At 31.1% G+C, this 26,888-nt stretch overlaps 4 protein-coding genes and 1 non-coding gene across 5 annotated transcripts; 1 reads left to right on the top strand and 4 right to left on the bottom strand.

The window, feature by feature from the left end:
- Nucleotides 1-167: 167 nt before the first annotated feature.
- LOC108475428 (uncharacterized) lies at nucleotides 168-2,118 on the bottom strand. The gene is made up of 3 exons (XM_017777389.2): nucleotides 1,944-2,118; nucleotides 608-809; nucleotides 168-516 (listed from the first exon to the last, which is right to left on the bottom strand). Exons 2-3 carry the CDS (start codon nucleotides 797-799, stop codon nucleotides 382-384), a joined length of 327 nt encoding a protein of 108 aa, XP_017632878.1. The 5' UTR covers nucleotides 800-809; nucleotides 1,944-2,118; the 3' UTR covers nucleotides 168-381.
- Nucleotides 2,119-3,063: 945 nt separating this feature from the next.
- Nucleotides 3,064-7,953, bottom strand: LOC108474401 (uncharacterized protein At4g06598). Its single transcript, XM_053025385.1, has 5 exons — nucleotides 7,727-7,953; nucleotides 5,699-6,418; nucleotides 4,838-4,917; nucleotides 4,611-4,733; nucleotides 3,064-3,690 (listed from the first exon to the last, which is right to left on the bottom strand). Exons 2-5 carry the CDS (start codon nucleotides 6,397-6,399, stop codon nucleotides 3,482-3,484), a joined length of 1,113 nt encoding a protein of 370 aa, XP_052881345.1. The 5' UTR covers nucleotides 6,400-6,418; nucleotides 7,727-7,953; the 3' UTR covers nucleotides 3,064-3,481.
- Nucleotides 7,954-13,138: 5,185 nt separating this feature from the next.
- TRNAR-UCG (transfer RNA arginine (anticodon UCG)) lies at nucleotides 13,139-13,212 on the bottom strand. Its single transcript has one exon. It is a non-coding gene; the product is annotated as a tRNA-Arg (tRNA).
- Nucleotides 13,213-15,177: 1,965 nt separating this feature from the next.
- Nucleotides 15,178-19,483, top strand: LOC108475553 (MLO-like protein 4). The gene is made up of 15 exons (XM_017777528.2): nucleotides 15,178-15,750; nucleotides 16,292-16,349; nucleotides 16,450-16,676; nucleotides 16,741-16,857; nucleotides 17,069-17,129; nucleotides 17,237-17,328; nucleotides 17,456-17,530; nucleotides 17,639-17,724; nucleotides 17,842-17,891; nucleotides 18,013-18,053; nucleotides 18,147-18,317; nucleotides 18,407-18,442; nucleotides 18,523-18,590; nucleotides 18,668-18,728; nucleotides 18,844-19,483. Exons 1-15 carry the CDS (start codon nucleotides 15,613-15,615, stop codon nucleotides 19,270-19,272), a joined length of 1,710 nt encoding a protein of 569 aa, XP_017633017.1. The 5' UTR covers nucleotides 15,178-15,612; the 3' UTR covers nucleotides 19,273-19,483.
- Nucleotides 19,484-20,671: 1,188 nt separating this feature from the next.
- On the bottom strand, nucleotides 20,672-21,436 carry LOC108474772 (ferredoxin-like). The gene has a single exon (XM_017776786.2). It carries the CDS (start codon nucleotides 21,327-21,329, stop codon nucleotides 20,892-20,894), a length of 438 nt encoding a protein of 145 aa, XP_017632275.1. The 5' UTR covers nucleotides 21,330-21,436; the 3' UTR covers nucleotides 20,672-20,891.
- Between the last annotated feature and the right edge of the window lie 5,452 nt (nucleotides 21,437-26,888).

Raw genomic sequence — 26,888 nt, 5'->3', positions numbered from 1 at the left:
AATTTAACCCAAGGCTCATTTTAGAGCTTTCGTGCTTATTTTGAAAGTAAAGGGATCAAAATGCAGTCCACTCTATAGAGCACTTTTACAAGCAAATTACTATATATTTATATATACAAGAAAGCCAAAAGTAGAACTACTCAATCACAAGAGCATAAAACATACAATTTCAAACATCAAAATCTTTTAAGAATCTATGATAAAAAGGACTAAATAGAATCACCATGCATGAAAAACACAGAGTTCAATACATTGTTATTTCGAGTTCACCATTTTTACTCAGATTATTTTCTTCAAACATACAGAAAATATGTCGAAAAAACCCGAACAATCCCTACTAAAACAGAGGTTCAAAAACTTACTATTCTCGTCTTTATAAGGCTACTTAGTGGAGTCAGTTGCAGAAGCCAAGAGATGATTAATGACGATAGGGGGACGTAGAGCTCGGTGTTTGGCTTCATTCTCTTTGCGTGCCTTGAACATTTCTTCTGTCTCAACAACAACCAACCTTTTCACCTACGCATAAAATGCCTCAGATAAAAATCCCTAAACTCAGGAAAAAAAACAAAAAGGACAAAAATCAATTAAGGGGTCTATATAGCAATACCTGCTGAAGCATTCCCCGGACAGTGGGAGTGTTCCAACGCATGACAGTGCGGTTACATTTACGTAACCTTAGTGCCTCTAAGGTGCGCCTATGAAGCCTTCGTGTGCCAGGAATTCCCCTCACAAGGGTTATATAGAGGTTCGGGCTCCATGCAACGGGAACACTTGCTTTGAACTTATTGAAAGCACTCATTTCTTCCCCACTGCACTAACCACAACAGAATTGGTAATGACAGAGTTCCAATTTTAAATTACCAAATAGAACATCATCACATTTGAAATACTTTGTATTTGCTTTAACCATTACAAGAAATCAATTATTTTTACTTAAACAAACAGATAACATTGTCAATCTCGTGATGAACTTCACAAATATCCCCTATTGTATTCATTAAACCCTAAACCCTGTTTTTTTTTTTTTTTTTATAACCAAGGTATCCGCCACGAGTGGCAGTGACTAATCCCTTCGCTGCAGGTACTCTTCGAAGAGATAAATAGTTAATCATGAAATATGACTAATTCTCATGAGCGGGGATTGATCCCTCGACCACATGGTTAAAGGATGATGTGAGCAACCACGATATCACACTTCATTATTAACTCTAAAACCTATTTTAAACCATCATCACATTTGAAATATTTGGTATTTGCTGTAACCATTACAAGTAAATCAATCATTTTTACGTAAACAAATGGATAAGATAACCAATATCATGATGAACTTCACAAATATCCTCTACTGACTCTAGATCCTAAACCCTAAACCACTACATTTTTACTTAAACAAACAGATAAGGTAATCAATATAATGATGAACTTCACAAAATATCCCCCTATGGTATTCATGAAAACCCTAGACCCCAAATACTAAACCTTAATCGAACCAAACAGGCCTTAATCCACATATATTTCATACGTGAACCCTCCTCCAATCATATCCTTCTTAATCTTACCACACATCCATCTTTAACTTTTACATCTCCACTACGGTCATTCACTAACAGTCATATCACAGATAATACTGTAGTTTCTAATCACCGAGTTCCGGGGTTTCAAGTAGCAGCGGCGTAGCAATGTCGCCGCCGCTATTTCGCTGCGGCGGACAAAGACCTCAATAGCAGCGATCGCCGCCGCAAATAAGCAGTTTAACCGAAAATAACAGACATAAACCGATAGCTTTTAAAAAAAATTCTCCTTCAACAGAGAGAGAGTAACAAGCAGTAGGATTGAAAACAGAAAATTAAATAAAGCAGACTGATGCGGAGGCAGAAACCAGAATTACTCAAAATCTGATGACTCAAGTAGAAATCGATCTCCAATTAGGGTTTCAAGATTACCTTTATTTAAATTAATGGTCCGCCGGAAATCTGAAGGCAAAAGAGGGCTTGGGTGAGGCACCGCCGCACTGGAGGAGGAGGAGAGGAATGAAGAGAGATTTAGTGTGGACCGGGAATTTTCAAAGGAAATTCTAGGGAAAAAAGTATGGGTTAATTCACCATTTGACCCCTAAATTATATTGTTTTTTATTTGATTTTGAACTTTTTTAGGTCTCATTTTGGATAAATTATTTTATGGAACCTCCTAACCACATCATCATAGTCTCTTTTAATTATTTAATGACATTTCAATAATTTTTCCATATCATTAATATATAATTTGATAATATTTTTATCATAAACCCTAAATCCTAAAAATTCATTATCGATAAAATAATTTATCCTCATTTTGACATTGAACTATAATTTTCGTCCTATTTTACTTTTAAAAAATTATTGACATGTTTAGGTAAAAATGATAAAATAGTATGATCCATGAATTAAATCACAACTCAAGTAAAAAAAAAAGTTAATATATAATTTTATTTGGATAAAACACTAAACCATTTAAGTACAAGTTAAAATTTATATTAATTTATGATTTTATATTAAAATTTGGGTGAAGTTTTTATTTTTATTTTTATATTTTAACAGGTTTATATGTACAATTATATAACATATAATATAACGTGTCTACTTAATAATAGAAAATGCCCATCATGACTTCGAGGTAAAAATAATAAAATACATTTTAATATTGTAGTATACAAATTTTTTAGTAAAATTTCGACTAATATTATTGAAAAAACTTAAATTTGATTCAACAATTATTAAATTGAACTTAAATAATTTAAACTATTAATCGAGTTAAATTCAAGAACCAAGTTAAAATTCAAGAATCGTAATACTTTCGCTAACTAAATATATTGATGATCAACTCAAGCTTGGTCCCAAATTTCGAATTGAGCTCAAGGTCATACTGGCCAACTTGATTAAAATGAGAAAAATTGATCTCTTTTAAAAATTAAAAATTCAATTTACATCCTTTTAGCACAAAATTTTAGCTTTGATCCTCCGAAACCTTACACAAAATTCCCAATTTTGCCACGTGACAAGTGCTAATATGTATATGAGAGGAAAGTAGAAGGAAGAAAAACATGGATTTTCATTAAAAGCATTGTACAAGAAATATTCTTTTCCTACGATTTATGCATTTTATAAATAATGCACATCCAAACAACCTAAGGTGACTAACTCGAAAATGGAGGACATCACATTTCTGTATCATATTTAACCACTAATGAAACAGACAAGAGGGAGTTAAACACGGAACCTGTTCTTATGTTGTTTTTTACCACCTCAGATAAATCATATGCCCTGAAATCGAGTTTTTCTAGCAAGGACTTACCAGGTGCATATCAAGGATATTCATCGGTTGGAAGAACCGAAAAAGGGAAAAATAAAGACAAGGAAGAGGGAGGGGGTTACCAAGAACAGGATGAACTTGGCTTTATCCGAGCACTATGGAAAACATGGCGGTTCCGGCTAATTTTAAATGTTCAAATGCGGAGTGGACCCGTTACAGGAGTACTACCAGAATTGGCATCTTTATGATTAAGAGAGAGGTTTGCAAATTGAGAATCGAGATCTCTACTGCTAGAGCGTCGATGGGTAGATGATAGCTGCTGTTGTTGCTGCGGTTGATTTTGCTGCTGCTGATACAAGGCTCGTAGCCTACTGAGCTCCCTCTCCAATACTTCCTGCTCAACTGTATCACAGTGATTGCATAATTTAGATTTTAATCGATTAAAATAATTATTGTTAATCACAAGACAGATCAATACTGGTCCCCTAGACACATCGGCAGTTTTCTACATACTTATTCATGCTTTCGGAATATCCAATGCATTATCAAGGAACCCCAGCTCCCAAGACACAAGGCATGGACCACAACATCCTATTTTCCCCCTAAAAACGAAAGAAACACGAATAAACGTGGCTCAACCGTCAGTCAATACCTAGCTAGACACCTTCCTTACTAAGTACAGCAAGATATTTCTACGTTTTATTAGTGAAACAAACAAAATCGTGACCAAAGAAACCGGCACTGTCTTGTAAAGATTTCGCCGTATGTTTTCTTCCTTCTTACCAACCATTTTAGAACATGACAAGAAACTTCACTTTGTCTTACCAACACTTTCTAACCATCTCAAACCCAAATCTCCAGTCATTTTTTTGGTCAAAGTTCCTCTCACCTATGCTAATTTTTCTTTACAAGCAACTTAATCGGCAACCTATAGATTATAAAGGGATAAGGTAACATTTAGTCCATGAACTTAACAACTTTACCAACTTGGTCCTTGAATTTTTTTTGGTAGGCATTAGTCCTAAAACTTGGCAAGTTTTCCCAATTTTGATCCCTGTGATGATATGGCATTCTAATATTAGGTGATGATGTGGCATAACATCAGAGAGACCAAAACTGGGAAAAGTTGCTAAGTTCAAGAACTAAATGTTGCTTTATACCATTATAAAATTTGAAAGGGATCTATCACCCCAATGATTCAAATACATATAGGTCCAAACTACGGACTAATTATAAAGGTAGATAACAAGTTAATATGCAATATGTAATTCAGAAAAACAGCATAAAATCGTAGAATTAGAGTTCATAGGTTAGACACATACAATGTTTGATAACTTTCTCCTGAGCTAAACCCTCTAAGCGTTGCTTAAGAGCTTTGTTCTCCATGCTAAGAATAAGATTCTGCTGGTTGAGAAATTCAAGCTCAGCTGAAACTTCAGACCCTTCTGCCTGTTAATAAGAAACACATGTAGCACTTCATAGTAAAGCGTACTGTTTTTTAACTTCAAGTCAATTTTAAAACGCTTCTATTTGGATTTTGGACTAATACTTGCCTGCAAAGCTTGTACATTTCTTTCTAGCTCAGCTATGTACTGAAGTTTACGCACTCTTGACCGTTGCGCAAATTGCCTGCAATGGACAGTAACAAAGTACTCAAATATAATACTTTCTACCAATGTAGAGCATGCGCATTGGCACAATAAACCATATATGAATTTTAATAAGAAAAATCCAAGAACCATACAGCAAAAAATAGATCAGAGTCGCAAGTTAATAAAAAAAAAATCAACTGAATAAACAGCAGGTGCAACAAAGTAAGAAATTTGAAGAAAGAAAAAAAAAGAATGAAATTGAAATGTGATTCCATTTAGAAACAGAAGAAAACATAACAATATCTACTAGTATTATCCTTTTTTATTTTTGTATGCAGGAGGAACCTACGAAACAGACTAAAGACAAGCACCAGCATGCTCCATAACATGATAACCAAAGAGGTTTCCAGGAAACCAGAATCAAATATGTCTGTTCTGTGGCTGAAATTTTCCAGCCAAAGAACCAGAGGTACAAAAAGGCCAAAAATGCATAAAACTAGTAGAAAGTGAATGCAACCACAAGACCACCTGACATTTGACAAGCACCTTCTCAATATGACCATTATAAACAAAAAAATTAATTAATTACTAACAAGTAGCAATATTAGCAACAGTAAAGGCAATTGCAAGCATTCCTGGAGCTCATAAAATGTAACTTGTAAAAGATATTGCTAATAGTGTGAGATTTGGATCAAAGTATGCACATGCAGAAAGTAACAAACAGGATCACACAACCAGGAACTTTAATGTTCATCATGTTGCTTCGACATAATAATTCCATTATCCCAACAATTGGAACAATAAGATAGGCAACTCACTGCTTGGCACGTTTACTATCCCCATCACATGCAGAAGATTTAGTGAGAGAATTATCCTTTTTCTCAGAAGAAGCTTTTGCATCAGGAGGAGCAGATTCAGCAGAATCTTGTTTTTCACTTGCAGTTGAGAGAGCACCCTCTAGTTCTCGTGGTGCACATGATGATCTTAAACTCTGAAGAAAGGTATTTTCTCTGAGAGAAGGAAGCCTGCTTGGATGAGTAATAACATTCAAAGATGAATCCCATGCCCTATTTTGCTTTATCAAGTTCACATCACTGTAGAGAGAAGAAAGCCTAGCATCTTTAGATGCCCAAGATGGTGTGTTAATCATATTTTGATATCTGAACTCATCTTGAGCTGCATAATCTAGGTTAGGAGCACTAGATGCATCAATATATGCAAAAGAGTCACTTGAAGAACGTCGATGACCTCCTCTGCGCACAGGAGTCTCTGGTTCATTAAGGAGATCGTCAAGCCAAGAAGGCTGTTCCTCCATTCGGAGGCTTTCGGAGGAAGTGCGTTGGTGATGTATATTTCCTTCTCTAGGCTTTTGAACTGCTTTTGACCCAATAACACTGTTAGGGATATAATCAGTATATGCTGGGGAAACAGTGGGAAATGGACTTTTCGGAGGGAGTAAAGCATGCTTTCCAGAAACCATAAAGTTCCTTATGTTTGTTGAACCTTTAGAATTTGCCATGGCCAAGAACCTCCCGTTCCTGCAAAGAGCGTAGGAGAGACAAATCACAAAATTAATTAGTCATGAAAAGAAGAAAGGCAAACATGAAGGTCCCACAAAAAGGATAAAGAAAAAAGAAGAAAACTGCAGTAACATTTTCACAAACCAAGAAACTATAAGCCCTCCATTCAACGAGAAAATCAGATCACATATTGGTATCATGCATCAAACCTACTGTTACATAGCATATCAGATACGAAACATAAAAACATCCATGTCCCAAAGACAGCATATGCAAAGCAGAGAAACCATGCAAAAAGGACCACCATGAATACTATTAGAAATCTCCCTATCTCCATGGAATACCCTTGTCATCAACCCTATTTTATTGAGTGGTAAGGAGCTCAATGCACTCCCGGTTCCGACCTGACTCGATCCCAAATTTAGTTGGGACCTCAAACACTGGGGTCTCAAACAAAAAAAAAAAAAAAAAAATTAAATGCCCTTGTTGATGTGTAAATTATATTCAGATCATGTTCAAAAGTGTTCACTGTTCTCATAGCACTGTAGCAAAGATCAATTTAAAAAAAAAAAAAAAAGCGTACTTTCACCAGGAAGTAAACCCTTAATTTGCATGGCCCAAAATAAATTATAAAAAAAATAAACATACAAACAACATAAAAAGAAGAAATATCACCACAAATGCATATCCTCCCCCTTGAAATAGCCGCAGATAATACAGCAAACAGATCAAGACAATCCTCACAAAAAACCTCTAAACGTTAACAGTTTAATTCGTTGCCTTAAATGACACTCTTCAATTTATTCCAAAAAAACTTGAAAAAATTCAAAAACAAAAAACAAAATCTCTCTAAATTAACTTAGAATAACGTTTCGGGCACTATTTATAGCTTCTCATTCCGAACATTAAAAGAAAATTAATTAAATTGTGTTCTAAAAATAAATATAATAATAAATGACAAATAACGTTAGCTAAAACTAAGTGAAAATCCAAATACTGAAAGCTCTTGATTCTTTCGATTTTCCACGATTCCTCAGCAACCAAAAACATCATAATATCAATATGAATAAATATGAAATTATAAAAAAAGGAAAGAAAAGGCCTAAGAACTGAGATTAGGTATTAAAAAAATGGAAATCATACAATGTAAGAGATGAACAAAAAAAAAACTAAAAATACATATATTCGAAGATTTAACAGATGAAGATTAATTTCTTGAAGTTAAGAAGAAAAAAAAGGAAAACAAATAACAAATAAAAGATTATTTTATGTTAAATTACAAAATTACAAAAAAAAAAATCACAACAACAAAAATGAAGAACTTGCCTTTCAGAAATTGAAGAACTGAGATTTGAAATCCAATGTTTCTAAATCGAAAGTTAATTATTTCCTACTATTTTTTTTCCTTCTTTTTCAGTTTTTTCTTTTCTTTTTTGAAGGCGTTTTCTCCCTACTCTGTACTTTTATTTCTATTTCCCCCCTCTCTCTCTCTGCGTTGAAGACTGGGAGTGGGAATCAGGGACTATACTAAAAAAACATAAAATCTGAAACAAATTAGCAAAAAAGAAATATTTTTTACATTTTAACCCCTTTAAAATACTAATATTATATACTAGCCCTGGCGAATTCTTTTGATTTTAAAATGTTTGTTAATGATTTTGTTTTTAGTTATTTACATACTTCTAAGTTGTACAATTTTGGTCTAATTATATTTTAGTCCTTATATTAAACTAAAATTTACAGTTCAGTTTTTTTCTCTTTTGTTAACATATGTTTTACATTTTACTTTTACTATGTTATTAGTAGGTCCGTGCTTATAGCACCATTAGTTGATGACTTTAAAGTGATGAGGTATTTTTAAAATAACCTTAAACATTTAGCTTAAATGTAAATAATTATTATGGGTTTATTAAAAAATATACTCGTTTTTCACTTCAACGACAAGAACTAATGATTTTATCAATTTAGTAGTGGATTAAATTGTGTCAAACTAAAATAGAATGATAAAATATCAAATTTAAGCATAATAAAGAGGATAAAATCATAATATTTATATAATTATGTTATTATCATAAATTATGATGTCTTTTAACTCATCCTAATTGCTATAATCGGGACGAAGCCAGACTCTTTTTCTTCAATAGTAGAATTAAATTATATACTTTTTAAAAAGATCGAACATAATTTTATCATCGTGTTAACTTACAATTTTATAATTTATAGATAGATTAAACTAATATTTCACCAATTTTGAGACGGCTTAATTTAAGTTATAAATTTTTAGGGCAAAACATAATTTTACTTTTACATTAAGTTACAAATTTATAATATTTATTTCACCGTTTTAAGGTCAAGGTCCTTACGTACCCCTAACATCGTTGCTAGATACGATTATGGCATTTTATTAATTTGTTGTATAAGAAAAGATGTTATTATATTTTATACACAATTTAGCCTCTAAAATTTCTATTGTCTCGCATCGGTATTTAAATTTTATTTTCGTCTTAGATTACTTTTTAAAAATATTACCAATAAGAATGTGATGTATGGTGCATTCTTATTGGATATTAAAATGAAATTACAAGATCGATTTTCGACAAATAATGGAATTACAAATTAATATATGGTAAAATTACACTTTGACCTTTTAAAAATGAAAAAATATTTTAATCTCTTAAACATGATAAAATTATATTTTAATCTCTAAAAAATTACAATTAAATCTCGACCCAATGTATATTAAGCCCAATATTAACAAGTAAAGATTTGCATTTTTTTTGTTATTTTTAAAAATATGTCATAAATTCTTATATTTTTCAGAATTTAGAATTTAGTCCCTTTTTCAAATTTCAAAACTTATATCTAACTGTTAACGATGTTAAAATTATTTTGTTAAATTGATTCATTATAACATCATTTTTTTAATTACATTGCTACCTATTGAGTTTTTCTTATTAAATTTCAAAATGTCATGTCAACAAATTTTAACAAAAAACTATCAGTGTTAATAATGGACTCGAATTTTAAAATCTGAAATGTAGAGGGACCAAAATTCTAAAAATAAAAGTATAGGAACTGAATTCTAATTTTATGAAAAGTACAGGGACCTACTGCATATTTTAACCTTATTTAGGGGGGTGTTCAAGAAAAAAGGTTGGATTTAGTCAATAATGAGTTGGGAAGTGAGTTTATTACACGTAAAGTGAATGGGCAATGCGGTGCAACTTGTTTTTAAATCATTATTAATATATCAATGCGTGATGAGAAAAAAAAGTGTCACAAAAAATAAAACAAAAGAAAGATGAAAGAAAGTGCACAAAGGGAGAAAGCCAACCAAACTCCAACAACATCAAAAAAAGCACACAAAGGGAGAATAATTTTCGGGTAAATTCGGTGTAAGGTTACTAAACTACTAGTAAGTTTATGTTATAGTCGTTCAACTTCAAAAAGTTATAAAATGGTCATTGAATTATTCGAAAGTTTTCATTTAAGTTATTGAACTATTTAAAAGTTTTTATTTAAGTCATTAGGTATTTGAAAGCTTTTTTGTTAAAGCCTGGTTGTGAGCTCCAAGCAAGATTCGATGACCAGTATAGTGGACTAGTGCCCATCAATGAGTAGAATAATATACCTTAGATCCAAATTGACCTGACAGTAAGTGTCAGAGATTAAAGAAAAAAAGTGTTTGAATTTTGGTTCCTAAACTTATGTTGTTCAAAGCTATTTCATTAAAAAAAAAAAGTGAGTTGTAGAAGAGAATAGAGAATAGAAAGGAGAGCTATCGGTTGGTGCAGACGGTGCAAACAAGGAAGGTCATATAATAACGATTGTAACAATCGAGTGACTTAAATGTAAACTTTCGAATAGTTTAATGACCATTTTATAACTTTTTAAAGTTAGGTGATCAAAATGTAAACAAACCAACAGTTTAGTGACATTAGGAGTAATTTATCCCAATTTTTATATGTATTCATGTACATATATTTATATCGAAAGGAAATTACAATTTTAAATGAAAAAAGTAAAAAAACTTATATTTTAAAATGAAAAATACAATATTGAAAGAAATAAAATTAAATCAATTATTAAACCGGTTAAATCTTCTACTTTCAATTTAATTGATTTAACCGATTCAACCAATTGATTTAATAAATTGCTTTGATGTAAAAATGGTAGGTACAGTAACCGTCAACCTCTTAATATAGTGATGAGATAATACGCTGTATGGCAAGAAAATTGGTTATCATACCTTCCTGGTTTTTTACAATTTCGATATAGAGTAAATCGGCTCCTTTAAAAAAAGACGAAATATTTTAATCATTGTCAAATTCAAAAGTGAGGACAATTAATCAAAACGTTAATGTTTTCATGAATTGTACGTAATTTTGATTGATATAGTAATAAACTTAGCCCTTAAAAATTACATATTCTATCAATCTAGTCTCGATTTAATAAATCTAACCCGCAACATTTTTTATTTTTTTGTCAAATTAGTCTTGATTTAACGAATTTATCCTGCAACATTTACACATTTTGTTAAGTCAAAATCAAATTGATAGAATGCGTAAACTTTGAGGTACCAATCAAAATTATATACAATTGATGGAAAAAAAATAACATCACAAATAATTACTGTTAGTTGCCCGCTTTCGAAATAGATATGAATTAAATTGCTCTGATTTTTTAGAGGAACTAATTTGCTCAAAATCAAAATTAAGAGGAATCGAAAAGATCTTTAGATTTAATCGAAGCCTAATATATTTACAATATATTGACAGGTTTCAAACAAACAAACAAAATTGTAATTTAAAATTTTCCCCATAAAATTTCCATTATACCTTATAAAATTTTAAAAAAATTAATTATGCCCCCCAAAAATTTAAAAAGTTCTAATTAAGCCTTCCAAAAGTTTTAAAAAATTTAATTAAACCTTCCAATATTTTTAAAATTTCTCATCAATCCTATTAATTTTTAATTAAACCCCTAAATTTTAAAAATTCCTATTAAACCCCTAATTACTTTTTTATAAAATTTAAGTAAATCCCCAAAATTTACTGATGGTCCACCTACCATTCCATTACTAGCAATTTGCCCCATGCCTTTTTGTTCTTTCATTGATATTTAAATATTTTATTATTTTTTGGTAACCATTCTTTAATTGATATTTCAAGCAAATAAATAAATAAATAAAGGTTAAAACCCTTATTCTGCAACAAGTTGCAATCCACAAGATATACTAAAATAGGGAAGAGATCTGACTCTGACTATAACTTTTTACAACCCCACTACTTGCTACTTTTCTCTTTTTAATCCATAATTTATGTTTAATATTAGGTCCATTTCAGCTATTAAACCATATACTTTGCCTAAGTTGTAGATTTGGTATCTGTACTTTAATTTGATCAATTTAGTCCCTATACTTTTTGAATTAGTCAATTTTAGTCCCCATACTTTTTAAATTTTTAACTTTTAGTCCTGACCAAACAATATCATGGTTAAATTTTATTATTAGTCTTATATTATAGTTAAAGTTGTAGATTTAGTGCATATTCTTCAACTGGATCATTATTAGTTACTATATTTTTCAAATTTCAAAATTTTAGTCTTAATGCAAATGGCAGTCGTTAAATCTATTGACTAGATTTTTTGTGAGTAATATGTTTGTCTCATCAAAATTTGAAAAATAGCATAACTTAGTTTAAAGAATTTAATACCTACCAATTTAGGGGGTGAGCATTCGATCAAGTCGAGTTGAATCGAGTCAAAAAATTTTAAGTTAATCGAATTGACGAATATTATTTTAATAACTTAACTCAATTTGTCTAACTACCAATACACCCCTTCAACTATTTCATGTATATAAATAATTAGTCCCTCTAAACTTGTTTAAAAGTTGGGTTAAGCCATCAATATCTAAAAGTTTATCCAAAATTACTGATTTTTTAATTTGATTTAATCGATTTATGAATCAATTGATTTTATACTTCTAATCGAACTAATTCTTTAATCAATTTTCAGGTCAATCAATCTATCAAATAACACAATAGAATGAAAAATACTAAAGCTATCCAAAACTAAATAATATATGGTTGAGACAAGAAGGCGAACACTTTCAATGCAGAAAACAACAAATGGTTTGCTTGCCCTACAAACATTAAATGCCAATCTATTCATTCGCGTACAAAATTTGGTTTGTCATATAGATGGAAAAAGTGTGTAATATATATAGAGAGAGGAGAGAAAGGGAAACATGAAAACAACATTTCATCTACAGTTTCACTGTCACAAGCAATAACATTAGAAAATCCAGAGAATGGGTTTTGGGTGGTTTTGTATATATATATATATATTTAGACAATAACCTCATTATACGTTGTTATTATATCTGCTATTTTTTGATATAATGTTTAAAATTACTCATAGTTCATCTTAATTTTTAAATAGAAGGATAATGTATTTCAATGCATTCAAACTCGTGACCTTTTGTACTGGCAATAATATTGATGCTAATCAAACTAAGATTAACCCAGATATATGTATATATAGTGTTGAATGGCAGCAGCTCCATTTGGTAAGCATAGGAATATAGGGTTTTGGTTTTATGCTGCTAATGAAGACGCAAAGTGCTGTGTGTTAATGGCCTCAGGTAAGGTTGGAAACTAAAAGAAAAACCCAAGTCCAAACATTATATGAAAAAGCAACAGGTTTGGGCCTGAAAATAAATAATCAAAAAAATAGCGACCACAGTGGGAGTCGAACCCACGACCTTCTGATCCGAAGTCAGACGCGCTAATCCACTGCGCTATGCGATCTTGAATGAATTGTTTGACGATCATAGTATATTTCATGGTTACACATTTTGACGTCTTTGTTTGTCTACTTTGATACCTACTGGTATTGAACTTAACAACTAAATCTATTTTTGTCCCTAAATTTAGATTCTGTCAATATTTGATGGTGGGACCAATATTTTTGAGATAAAATTAGATTGATCGGTTGAACTAATTGGACTAAGAATAGACCAGTATACTGATCCAAACAAAGGGTTAAACCAATTGAATCGGAAACTATTTGAAACTGATAAAAATCGAAAACTGAGACAAAAACCAATAGTTGAATAGGTTGAACCAATTTAATTTTTTTTTAAATTTCTATAAATTTTTAATTATTGTTGGTCTAGCAATTAAACCGATCAAACTAATTGTGAATCGAGAACAATCTAGCCAATTCAACTATTGATCCAATTATTAAAACACTATGTGACATTTTAAGATTGTATCATGTCATCTCACATGAAAATTTATATAATCTTTTAAAAATTTCAAGCGATGATGTGGCACAATCGCAAAGTGCCATGTCATTAAAATTTTATACATTTCAAGTTTAAGGACTAAAATAAATTCAATTGTCAAATTCAGGTACGTGGATAAAAAATTATTATTTTTAATAATTTAATCAAAATTTATATAATTAACCCAACTGAATTAATTTAATAATAATGACCACCAACCAATATTTTGAGGTTCATGGCATAGGTCGGCTGAGCTACTCAAGCTGTAATATTTTGTTCTGCAAAGACATTGTTTTCAGTTGTAAAAACAAGCATTTATGACCATAAAAATATCTATAAGTATTTATTTTACTGTCAAATATATTATCTCTTTATGTTTTTTTTAACCAAATAATGGATGTATTAAAACGTATAAATTAAAAATATTAATGAAAATCACATAGTTAGGCGAGATGGTACGATTTTTTCCTACTTTAATCGGTGGTTGAAGGTTTGATCCTTACTTTGAGTATTGAGTAATTTTAAAACTCGTAATTTGCATCTATCCCCTTCTGGACTCACTCCAATGGATACATTGAGAATTTTTTTTTTATAGATTTTCCCTTTTAAGTTGTCCACAAATATGGTTTTCGTATTAATAAACTAGGTCCAACACATACTAATAATAATCATATATAAAATAAAAAATAAAAAAATCTCTTACTTCTAAATTTTTTAGATTAAAAACTCAAAAATAGCTAATTGAGTCTTAACTCGATTGATATGAACATTATTACCAATGCAGGAGGACGTGAGTTTGAGTGCATCGAAGCACATTACTTTTTAGCATTGTGTTAAAAAGAACATATATAATTAAAAGGGTAAATCTACAAAATCACTAAAATATAAGAGTTGATAGTACAATTTGGTCATAATTTAACAATGATTAATTGTTCTTCAATAATTATTTTATGGTAGCAATTAATAAACTTTTTGGATCATGTGGTCTGCTTTGTAATTCTCCCCAAAAAGAATAATTAAATTTTGTACGTGAACTAATATTTATAATTTTATATTAATCAAGGACCTTGAAAACTTATTATTTTATTAAAAGAAACAAATAATAATTTCCATTCTCGGATTCTACAGAAATATGCATGCATGAGCTTTATTATTTATTTTGTCAGATCTTCAAGGTCAAATTCTAAGAAAGGTCCTTATATTATATATTTTGACAAATTTAGTCTTTTCATTATAATTTAATCATTTTTTAGTCCTTTAATTTTTGAAACGTATATTTTAAATCTTAAAGTCAACCTTTTCTGTTAATTTAGTCCAATAATTTGACAAAGTTAAGCAAAAAAATGATAAAAATAGAGAAAGTAAAACTGTTAAAAAAACATAATATAAGGACTTTTTATAGAATTTTACCAAACCTCAATTATTTTTTGCCAGCCAATTATATAATATATAAATAAAGGATCTTCATAGCTGAAAAAGCACCCAGAAGAGTTTAAAAAAAAAAAAAAAAACAGACTTTCATCCTCCCATGTGAGTAGGTTGGATTTGGTGAAGCATCAAAAAAAGAAGGAAGATTATTAAATTCTTTTTATTAGAATCGATTTTCAATGCAAAACGAAAGTGGGTCTGTTTGCAAATTCACAAACAACGACAAATCAATAATCATTAAACTAATTGTTCATGAACACTTCCCATGTTCTCTCTCTCTCAATCTAAATGACCATTTTAAACAAATAAAAAAAAGTTTAAATTTTTCCCTTGAATCCCCATTGTTTAATCTCTTTACTACAAACCCCTATTTCCTTGTTTCCAGGATCTTTCGTGTTTTCTTTTGCCAACTGGGTTCTTTATTTTCTCTCTAAAGGTTTCTTTTTTTTATAACAATGGCGTTAACATGAAGTGAGAAAGTTAAGGTTTTTCAATGGAAGAAAACATGGGGAAGATGATGATGGAAGGAAGGTCTTTAGCTGAGACTCCCACTTATACTGTTGCTACTGTTATTACAGTATTAGTTTTTGTTTGCTTTTTGGTTGAACGCTCCATTTATAGATTTGGAAAGGTAAGTAGCTCTGGGAAAATGAAAGTTCTGTTGTTTTGGTTCATTTAAAAGTAGCTATAGATTTATATGATATGTTTGGTTTCTGGGAAAATGTGGAAAACATGATAGAAACCCTGGTTTTGAATGCCGACTGTTGAACTACTCCATTGTTTAGCTTAAATGAATTAAATTTTTTCTTGTTCTGGAGAAATCATGGTGGCCAGAGTCGTATTTTGCCATTGTACGTTAGTACGAGGCATACGTGTTATTGTTTTATTATTTCATCACATATATCAGCTTTAAACAATACAAATGGTTGAAAATTTTAACTGAAAGTACCAATTTTCTATTTGATATAAGGATTAATTTACTCATTTATAAGTAGAAGGTGTAAAATGCAATCCTACTACTAGCACAGAGGCCTCCATAGTGAATTTGGGTCTTTTCTCTTTTGTTTCATTTTCTATTTTATGTGCATTGACTTAATGAAACATACACAGAAACATGACTTTTAGTAATTTGCTTTATTTTGTTATCTGAATTTGATTCTTATTCTGTATAGTGGTTAAAGAAAACAAGGCGAAAAGCTTTATTTGCTTCATTGGAGAAGATTAAGGAAGGTGAGTAAGCATTTCATCGAGGTCGGGGTCATTTCGGTTGATAATGGAAGCATTGTTCATATTATGATTTTTGAGTAATTTGGTTCTTTCTTCATGTTAGAGTTGATGTTGCTCGGTCTTATATCGTTGTTGTTAGCACAATGGGCGCGATGGATCTCGGAGATTTGTGTAGATTCATCTCTTTTCTCTAGCAGGTTCTATACATGCTCCGAGATGGATTATGACATGAAATACAACATGTTTCTTGAAAGTACTTCGTCTTTCCCGAATGAGAGTGTCGTTCCTCCCAAAGGACTAAATACTCTTGCATCACATCAATGTGGCGAGGTAAAATCACTGCTCGTTTTAGTGTCATTCAATTTGTTGTCTTACCGATAATGGTTGAATACAGGGTCGTGAACCGTTTGTGTCATTTGAAGGCCTTGAGCAACTTCACCGGTTTTTATTCGTTCTTGGTATCACTCATGTCCTCTATAGTTGTCTAGCAGTTGGCCTGGCTATGAGCAAGGTACGGTACAGTCTCTATCTTTCTAATAACCTGAGATTCAATCGAATTCTGCACGAAAGTTGAACATCACCATGGTCTTGTGTAGCTCGATTTAGATGACTTTTTTGTAGTTTTGTTGATTTGCATTGTGTATGTATTGCTTATATCGTATGAAATGATGTCCCCTGTATCGGAAAAGTTGTTAATGATGGTGCATTCCGTATCGATGCAGATTTATAGCTGGAGAAAATGGGAAAACCAAGCCAACTCCATAGCTGATGGGAATTTACAAGGTATGTAATGAAATGATGATAAACATGGCCTAATGGCCGTTCCTCGAAACTAGTTTTCGTTTTATCATGGGTACTTTTTTGCCGATTACGACTTCCCTTTTGCGTAGCAAAGAGAAACAAAGTGATGAGGCGACAAACTACCTTTGTTTTCCATCACACATCTCATCCATGGAGCAGGAGTCGGATTCTCATTTGGATGGTGATTCCCATTCTCGATGTTTTCATCTTTAAATCGCGATTGCATGCTCGTTAGATTATCTCTTATATTTCCCGATACCGTTTCATTTCAGTCTTTTAGTTATTGATTTCATGGTTTGTGCGTACAGCTTTGCTTCCTACGGCAGTTTAAGAGCTCCATAAGAAAATCCGATTATCTCGCACTACGTCTCGGTTTCATTACCGTGGGTTATTTATGTTCCCTTCATTACCTATGTTGCTTACTTTCTCAGTTTACTATTCGCCGAGCTTGTTATAACTATATATTCTCATTTTTGTGATTGACTTTTCAGAAGCACAAGCTACCATTGTCGTATAATTTCCATAAGTATATGGTCCGAAGCATGGAAGACGAGTTTCATGGCATGCTCGGTATTAGGTAAGTGCTCATACAAATTGGATTTCTATTTTGTATCGTATTTTGCTTGCTATGTCTCAATGCCGGTTATATATTTTGATACAAATCAATGTAATGGAATTGTGTTTCGGTTTGCAGCTGGGCGCTTTGGGGATATGCAATAATTTGCATCTTTGTGAACATTCATGGTAACAATACTTCCTTTTTGTTTCTTTGTATATATGTTTCGGTTTTACTTCCTGAATCAAATAACAGAAAAAAACGGCCATTCTTTCTGATTTCGTTTTTACTTTGCCTTATTTGCTTCAGGATTGAATATTTACTTCTGGCTATCTTTCATCCCTGCCATTGTAAGTACTTACCGACTCAAACCCGAAATTTGTTCTCGGAAAAAACGATGGAAATGAGACAATGTCTTACGAATTTATTTCAAATGTTCGAAGCTTGTGATGTTAGTCGGGACGAAACTTCAGCATGTTGTTTCCTCATTAGCACTCGAGATCAAGGAACAAACCGGTCCACCTACTGGAGCGCAAGTAAAACCACGAGACGATTTGTTTTGGTTCGGGAAACCGGATATATTACTCAGGTTGATTCAGTTCATCATTTTTCAGGTAAGACCCTATGTTTTACATATTATGTCTTGTGTATGATTCGGATTAGTATCGATATCCGGTTTTATCCTCGTTTTTTGTTCATGCAGAATGCCTTTGAGATGGCCACCTTTCTTTGGTCATTGGTAAGCTTTATGTTCTAGCCCGTTTTCGTTTAGACTATGAATATATCATTTGCTAATTTTCGTATTCTCGATTTGTCTAGTGGGGATTCGAGCAAAGATCGTGCTTTATGAAAAACCATCTTATGATAGTCTTCCGATTGACTTCGGGGTACGTTTTACAGATTCAATAGGAAATTTTAATAAACATTTTCGACTATAATGTGATTTCAATTTTCGTAAATGCAGGGTTATCGTTCAATTCTGGTGTAGCTATAGCACGGTGCCTTTGAATGTAATCGTCACACAGGTTCAGAAAACTTTACTTTTTCATCACATTGCATAGCTCTTCTTATTGTTATCTTGTCCAAACCCGACAAGTATGCATACCCAACATCTTAACTCGATATATGCATGTTTTTCAGATGGGATCACGATGTAAGAAAGCCTTAGTTGCCGAAAGCGTACGGGAATCACTTCATAGTTGGCGTAAAAGAGTGAAACAGAAGTCCAAACGTGAATCCGTACACTCACACACCGCGAGATCCGTGTGTTCGCTCGAATCAATCATCGATGATGAAAGGGACGAAATCACCGTCGGGACTTTATCGAGAAGTTCGTCCATGGAATCGTTGAATCAAGTAACGATAACGTCTTCAGAACAGGCTGCGGCCATTCTCGGGACGTCCAATGCCGCACAAGATGCGGTCTCGTCGAGGGTGGAGGAGTACTTATCGGAGTCTATAAACATTACTACATCACAGCCATTAACCATTGATGAAGAAGAAGATAATCAAGGCATTGCTGAAGAAACAAAAGTTGACACTCTATATGACTTGTTTCAAAGAACCTGAATTAATTTTAAAAGGTTTAATTTTGCTCCCAGTCCCTGTACGAAATTGTGCCTAAAGTACAGGAACTGGTAGTGAATTTAGACCGTGTAAGAATATTTATATTTTCTTACAACCTTCTTTAACATAATTGTAACCTTAAATTTAGCCTTTAGATGAAAGCAATATCAAAAACGACTTCATCCCAAACTTAACGAGGGAATTTACTTGAAAAGTCTCTCTATTATGGTAACTTGATCACATTAGTCCCTTTACTGCATTTCTTCTTGGTTTTTTTTGTCCCATTATAATTAATCTGTGAAACTAATGAACAAATATAATTTTAGTGATGAAAGTGTCGTCTTTCCGAATCACAATTCAGGTTTATTTTTTTTAAATTTAATTCGAATAAATTTATTCAATTCGAAAAAAATTTAAATTAAATTAAGATAATAAAATAAAACTATAATTCAATTAATTCAATTCTTTTACTCAATTCAACCGAATGCTTGCAAAACCCTTGATCCTAGTAAAAAAAATCATATTATTTTAAAAAATTCTTATTTTTAATTTAATATTTAATATTTTTAATTATTAAAATTTTATATACATTTATTTTAACATTTTTAATGTTTATATTATACAGATTAAATTTTTATGTGTTTAAAATTATAAAGTATATAAAAATAACATTATATTTAATATATATAAATTTGCATAATACATATATATCTATATAAATATATTTACAAATATTAAATAAATAATATTAAATAAATTTTAAATATAAAATATTAATGCACAAATTGATCCAAAATGCTTAGGTGAAAATTTATACCATTATAATATAAAATTTAAAAAATTATATTTTTAATATTATTCATACATCGTACAATTAAAATTAAACGCGACCAATACAAATCGAAATTTTAATCGAAATTAAACGCGATAAATACGAATTGAAATTTTAATCTATGCAAAAAGAAAATTGTTCATTAGGTGCACCTTGCTCCTCGTACGAATATTGGACCACTAGTCAACACAAACCCTTGTGATTCGCCACTTTGGTCATTTAATTTGTATTATTTTATTTAAATATAATTAAATATTTATTATAATTTTTTCCTTTATATTGAGTTTTAATTTATGTTAAATTTTAAATTTTGAATTTTAAATTTTTATAGTGTAAATAAAGTTATTAATATTTATTAATAATTTTTTATCTAATTAAAATATATCATAACTTTTTATGAGTTGGGCTTCTCCGATTAAAAATTATTAAAATTAAAATATATAAAATTAAATTCAACTCTTATATCGGTTTATACCGGTTTTCATCCGGATTGATCTTTCTATCGGTTTTTGGTCCGACCGAACAAACATCAATTGGAGAGAGAGAGAGAGATATGTAAGAATGTTAGGGTTAACAACAATGTTGATTTATTACTACTACAAATGAAGAAAAAGCCTTAAAAAATAAAGCATGAAATGCCATTACAAATGAACTCATTAAAGGCTCCCACAAGCAGGGACATGAACATCATCCCTCCGACCAAACTGAACAAACATAAATCAAACAGACAGGAAAAAGATGATTAAATCTTGGTCTAGTTGATGATTATATTATATAGTATCATATATAATTAAGTGGTAAGCTCTTCCTCCTTGTGGGTCTCAATAATAACATCACTCTGAGGGTAAGCAACACAAGTGAGGACAAAACCTGCAGCAATCTGGTCATCATCAAGGAAATTACCGTCGGATTGATCGACGGAGCCTTGCTTAATCACTCCGGCACACGAAGAACAAGACCCAGCCCTACACGAGAACGGAAGATCAATGCCTTCTTCCTCAGCTTGGTCAACGATGTAAACGTCGTCGGGGCACACGAATTCTTGGGGTCCTTCGGGTGTTAACAGTGTCACTTTGTATGCAGCCATGGTGAGACGGCCATTTCGTTGGGGTTTTAGCCCGAAAAGAGATTGGTTGAAAGGAAGGGAGCTTAGGGTTTTCGGGGCCGGGTGGCCGCGGAGGAAAGAGGTGGTGGCTACGGCGGTGGAGAGGGAAGCTGTGGAGGCCATTTTTTAAGTGGAATTTTGAGGGTTTCAATTCAAAGGCTAAAATGGCTATGGCAGTGGTAGCTTTGCAAGGGGTGTTGATAACGAGGGAAGGTGTGGTTTAGGATGAAGTATCAAGTGGCATCGACTGGATGCTTGTTCGCCACGTGGCTAATCTTCATGGCTTGCATTATCTATCTTTATATTTTTTTCTTATCATCCACCACATACGAATCATCTTATTTCATTGGTGAACGTGGTCGCCACAATCCTCCCAGGATACCTTTTTTACGGTAGATGTAAAACTTTATTTGTATTTGTGAATTGAGTAGTAGATTGATACGATTATTATTGTTAATATTAGAATACGTGAGTTTGACTTTTACATTGAAATATATTATTTTTTAATTTATAAGTTAGAGATGAAATTATTTTATATTTTTTATAATTTTTATATTATTAATATTTTAATAATCTAATCATCACATTTCATGTTTTATTCATGTGAATTATTTATAATCAAATTTGGCATAAATTAAAATTCTTAACCATTCGCTTTATGTAAAAAAGTAAATATATATTGATATAGATAATATTTTATGTCGATATAATAGAAATATCGGGCTGATTAAAAATTTACATGTATGGCAAATATAAATTCAACAATTAAATTGTAAATTTGTATAAAAATTATAAAACCGTATAAAATCACTTAAAGTGGATCCTCCCTAATTTAAAATATGTGAATGAAATTGTAAATACATGTAATATATAGATATTTTGGAATTTGGATATGATGGTAAAATTTAAAAGAACTATTATTTTTATGTGTTAGATTCTAATTGTCTACATAATAGCTATATACGCGTTTACTACTCTAATCTCAACTCGTATTTAAGACCCAAGCTAATAGTTAGGTTAACAGAAAAAACTTAATTGATATGATATTGTTACTTTGTATAGTGGTGAGCAAAATTCAATAAAAATTGACTTAATCAACTTAATCGACACATTGGGTTTTGTCGATTTTGATTAAATCGACTGTGTCTATTAAATCAATTAATGGCTAGAATAGTTAAATTAGTCGATTATCAATTATTGAAATTCATAACCGAATCAACGGACTTAAATAAAAATTATTTTTATTTTAAATATATAATAATTGCATATAATATGTTTTTATTTTATATGTAATATATTAATTTTAATTTATTTTAAACTAGGAGGAGAGAAAGTTACACCACAAATTTAGTGAGGAAATGTAACCCAACAACAGCATCCTATCCTTTCGTTTTCAGAGGCTTTTAGTTCATTGATAAGAAATGATTGGATAAAACTAATCCAATGAGCTAATATTACAAACCCAAATTGGAAATTGGAAATGAAATAAATTTATGGCCACAATTTGCATTCCTCAAAACATAATCTCAATTGTATTTTTGAAAATTGGTTTGTTTAATTGGTTGTATATAATTAAAAATATAAGTATAGGTCTAACCTATAATTTTTTTAATAATTTTATTATAGATTTTAATCATATCTGATTTTTTTTTTACACAATGTCTAGAACTATTCATAATCTATTCCCAATTCATATATAAGAGGATAATGTATTGAAGTGTACTCGAATCCACGTCCTCCTGTATTGGCAACAATACTCATGCCAATAAAACTAAAACTCTGTCGGTATTTCTATTTGTGATTTAAATAAGAGTTCTGTTATGGCAAATTCTTACTAATGTTCTTACAAGTTAGCATCCTGCGTTGCAGCTCACGTCAATTCAACGTAACGAGTCTCGTGTATCTCTCAAATCTTCACTGCAACTCCAGGCTCATGGTCACGACTGCTCATCAATTTCGCGTTGCGAACTTCATTGTTGTTTCAGTGCAGTTCCACAATTCGGGGATCTTTTACCTATGAAATGAGCACAAACAACATAAGATTATTCTTGAATATTAAAAATTCATGAAACATGCAAAAAAATGCACTAAATTCATAAATTATGATGCATAAAAACACTTCTAAAACATTGGTTTTTATTCAAAGCAAGCCAAGAATAAGCATGAAATGAGTGTTAAAACATGTATCAATTACTTATTCATTATACGTCAGTCTCAAGTACATTTTTATTGGAGACTCACGCATGATAATTGTGCATGATAAGACTCGAACTTGAGTACTTAGTACTTAAAGTTGCCAACAATATCAAAGTTTCATCCGAAAGAACAAAGATATTTAAGTATCTTAATTTAAGAAAAAAATTGATCAAGGACAATACCACTATATGTGATAATAGAATATCGATAATGGTAATGTATCACAAAGAAAAGAAAGAAAAGTAGGGGCAGAGGAAAATAAATTTTACTATGCCGAATTAGAATGATACAAGAGAAGAGACGACTATGTCTATTTATAGATTTGTAAAACCATATTCTAATCAAAGTTAAATAGAAATAATGTAGTAAGATTAAAGCACATTATTCTAATCAACCTCAAATAGATGTAGTATACTTCTATACAAATTTCACTTGTATTTTATTTTAATAAGAATTTGGGTTACATATCTTTAACACTATATCAAAAATGGCAAGAGAGTATACCTTTATTTGTTTTCAAATCCCGAAGTATACTATGTTATATCGTATAGGTTAGGTTAAGTTTGGATTAGGTTAAATTCCAAAGTAGATTGTTTGTACCAATTACACGGGTCTAATGCAAATCTACTTGTAACTTGCATCTAGCAATCCAATGTAACTTCAAATAATGATTGTTTGAAGACTTTTAATGTGATAGAACTTTCTTTATCAAAGAGATTTGATTTCCATAAAAGACTGTACCGAGAATATCTCTACTAATTGTAATCCATGTTGAAGACTTCATTAAGCTAAATTCAAGGAGATAAAGATACACATTGATTGTAATTAAGCAGGCCGACACATGTTTATCTAGGAGAGTGTTTGTTTTAGTTTTATGTACAAGATCGAGAGCACTTTTCTTATTTAGGCGAGAAACTTATTTTAGTGCAAATTTATTATAAGCAAGTTGTTTTCATTGTTCAATTTGCAACTAAGCTTTTAAGGGGAAAATTTTAGTGGAGAGAGTGATCTAAATTGTGTATAAGAGTGAGATCGTAACTTGATGAGTGAGTTAGACTAAAATTACGTCTTGTACAAATTGTTTTATAGTGAGTTACTCTGTCAGCTTTAATGTCCCAAGCTTTTGCTATAACAACACTTAAGACAAATTTTATATGTATTATATGTTCTAAAAAAAATAGTGAAAATATGATTGAAATTTTTTTCAAAAACTTGCAAAATACTCAAAAATATGTTTTAAATGTGTTTTAATTTATCTATATATTTTTGGGGTTAATATCAAATTGTTCTAAACTTTGTTGAAAATGTTCAAGATGAAAAAAAAATGCTTTTTCTTGTTTTGAACCTTTGATGGCAATTTTACAAGGTATTAAAGTCTTAAAACTCTTCTCCTAAGCTTTGATTACCGCCGTTACCTTAAGTTGTGTACAAAGTGTAACACCCCTAACCCACATCCGTCGCCGGAACAAGGTTACAGGATGTTACCGGAGTTTACAGAATAATTACACATAATTTCACTATTTACTTATGTTCATGTCAAAGCTGTCCACACGAGTCATAGTCACTAAATTACTTATATCTGGACCTATGAAACTCCAAATTAAGATCCGCTAATTTTTCCTGAAACTAGACTCAGGTATCTTCTTACCATAAAATTTTCACGATTTTTTGTTAAACCAACAAGTACAGTTTATTCTTCAAAGTTACCCCTATTTCGCTGTCAGATAGTTCCGACCCCTCTTCACTAAAGATTAATTATTTTCTCATACGAAATTTGGATAATGTTCTTATTTATTTCTTTTGAAAATAAACTCATTAAGGATTTTAATCATATAAATTTAAGCCCCTAATTATTTTTATTCAATTTATTATGATTTTCCAAAGTCATAATAGGGGAAACCGAAATCATTCTGACCTTGTCTCACAAAAATTCAAATATATCATAACATAAATTTTTTTTTATTACACCATTTATTCTATGTAAAACTAGACTCAATATGATTTAATTTCATATTTTATTCAACCTCTAAGTCGATTTCCAAAATTTTTGGTGATTTTTTCAAAGTTAAACTACTGTTGCTGTCCAAAACTGTTTTAGTGAAAAATGTTGATAACTAAGTTTATAACACCTTCACTTCCTTTCAATTAAACCCTATACATGTCATATAAACCTTAAGATGCATAATATAACGTACCGAAGTAATCTCGATAGTGTGCCCTGATGTGTTGATCCGATTCGCCGACCTCACGTCAATATACAAAGAACATTAAATACACAAGAGTAAGCTTATGTAAGCTTAGTAAGTTCATAGGCTTGAAACATAAATCTTACCAAAATACCATAGCAATTCAATAAACAAGTATTATACATATATCTCCTGCCATCCACAATTTCACACGATGAATTCATTTCATTGAGCTCAATTTCAAACATCAAATATCCAATCGTATTCCAGCATTTAGCTTTAACTATCACTTACCAACACTTTTCAAATTAGAGAACGTCTTACGGATTTGAGTACATCGTGATCTGAAGCCCGAAGTCTAGCTGAAGCACATAAGTGCTAAACGGAAGCCCGAAGGCTAACTGAAGCACACAAGTGCTAAACGGAAGCCCGAAGGCTAACTGAAGCTAATCAGAGCTAAACTGAAACCCCAAAAGGGTTAACTGAAACTCATATGAGTTAACGAAAGCTCGTAAAAGCTAAACGGAAAGCAAACAAGAGAATTTGCAACAAATGCTGAATCTCGATTTACTTGGGTAATTTACCGTCAATTCATCTTTTTCACAGAACGATCGTACTCATTTCCTGCGTTCTTCTAAATTTAAACTTTTGCTTCGATTTTCATATTATTACAATATTCATGATTCAATAACAAAAATATATACAATAATACATTTAAACATTCTTAGTTTAGCAAATAATTATGAAAGTTCAACCATATGAACTTACCTGGGCCAATTTGTAGAAGTTATGGAAATTCAGGGATTAATCAAAAATTTCCTCTATTCCACGTTTTCTTCGGATTCTCAATCTATAATATAGAATTTTCCATTCATTAGCATTCATTTCAGATCTAATTCACTTCACAATTTATGCCCCTTCAATTTTTGAAATTACACTTTTACCCCAAATTTTACAATTTTTACAATTTAGTCCTTACTCAATTCACCCATCAATTGAACTAATTTTTCCCAATTAACACTTTATTTTATCATTATAAACTATTTCATAACTTTTGATATTCTGAATTTCAACACCAACCTCTAATTCACAACTTTTTCATAATTAGGTCCTAAATACCATTTTCTATCAAAATTACTTAATAAAACCACCTTAATATGAAATTACTTAATAATTCATCATAAAATTCCCTCACTCAAGCCAGGGTAAATTCCTATTTCACCCACCAAATCAAAAACTGATGAATTCTATAAGTGGACCTAATTGTAAAAGTCATAAAAACATAAAAATTATCAAGAAA

Source organism: Gossypium arboreum, chromosome 3 (genome assembly GCF_025698485.1).
Source record: "Gossypium arboreum isolate Shixiya-1 chromosome 3, ASM2569848v2, whole genome shotgun sequence".
Taxonomy (NCBI): domain Eukaryota; kingdom Viridiplantae; phylum Streptophyta; class Magnoliopsida; order Malvales; family Malvaceae; genus Gossypium; species Gossypium arboreum.
The sequence above is the reverse complement of the archived record's forward strand: the minus strand, read 5'-3'. Positions and strand labels throughout refer to the sequence as shown.

Excerpts from the sequence above, each read along its gene's own strand:
- LOC108474401 (XM_053025385.1), bottom strand. The coding sequence starts at position 6,399 with ATGGCAAATTCTAAAGGTTCAACAAACATAAGGAACTTTATGGTTTCT. Across the intron at positions 4,734-4,837 it reads TGTACAAGCTTTGCAGGCAA|AAGGGTCTGAAGTTTCAGCT; the intron begins GTATTAGTCCAA and ends ATTAACAGGCAG. Across the intron at positions 3,691-4,610 it reads GGAGAAAGTTATCAAACATT|TTGAGCAGGAAGTATTGGAG; the intron begins GTATGTGTCTAA and ends ACTGTGATACAG.
- LOC108474772 (XM_017776786.2), bottom strand. The coding sequence starts at position 21,329 with ATGGCCTCCACAGCTTCCCTCTCCACCGCCGTAGCCACCACCTCTTTC.
- LOC108475428 (XM_017777389.2), bottom strand. The coding sequence starts at position 799 with ATGAGTGCTTTCAATAAGTTCAAAGCAAGTGTTCCCGTTGCATGGAGC. Across the intron at positions 517-607 it reads TCCGGGGAATGCTTCAGCAG|GTGAAAAGGTTGGTTGTTGT; the intron begins GTATTGCTATAT and ends TTTTATGCGTAG.
- LOC108475553 (XM_017777528.2), top strand. The coding sequence starts at position 15,613 with ATGGAAGAAAACATGGGGAAGATGATGATGGAAGGAAGGTCTTTAGCT. Across the intron at positions 18,054-18,146 it reads TATCTTTCATCCCTGCCATT|CTTGTGATGTTAGTCGGGAC; the intron begins GTAAGTACTTAC and ends AAATGTTCGAAG. Across the intron at positions 18,318-18,406 it reads TTCAGTTCATCATTTTTCAG|AATGCCTTTGAGATGGCCAC; the intron begins GTAAGACCCTAT and ends TTGTTCATGCAG.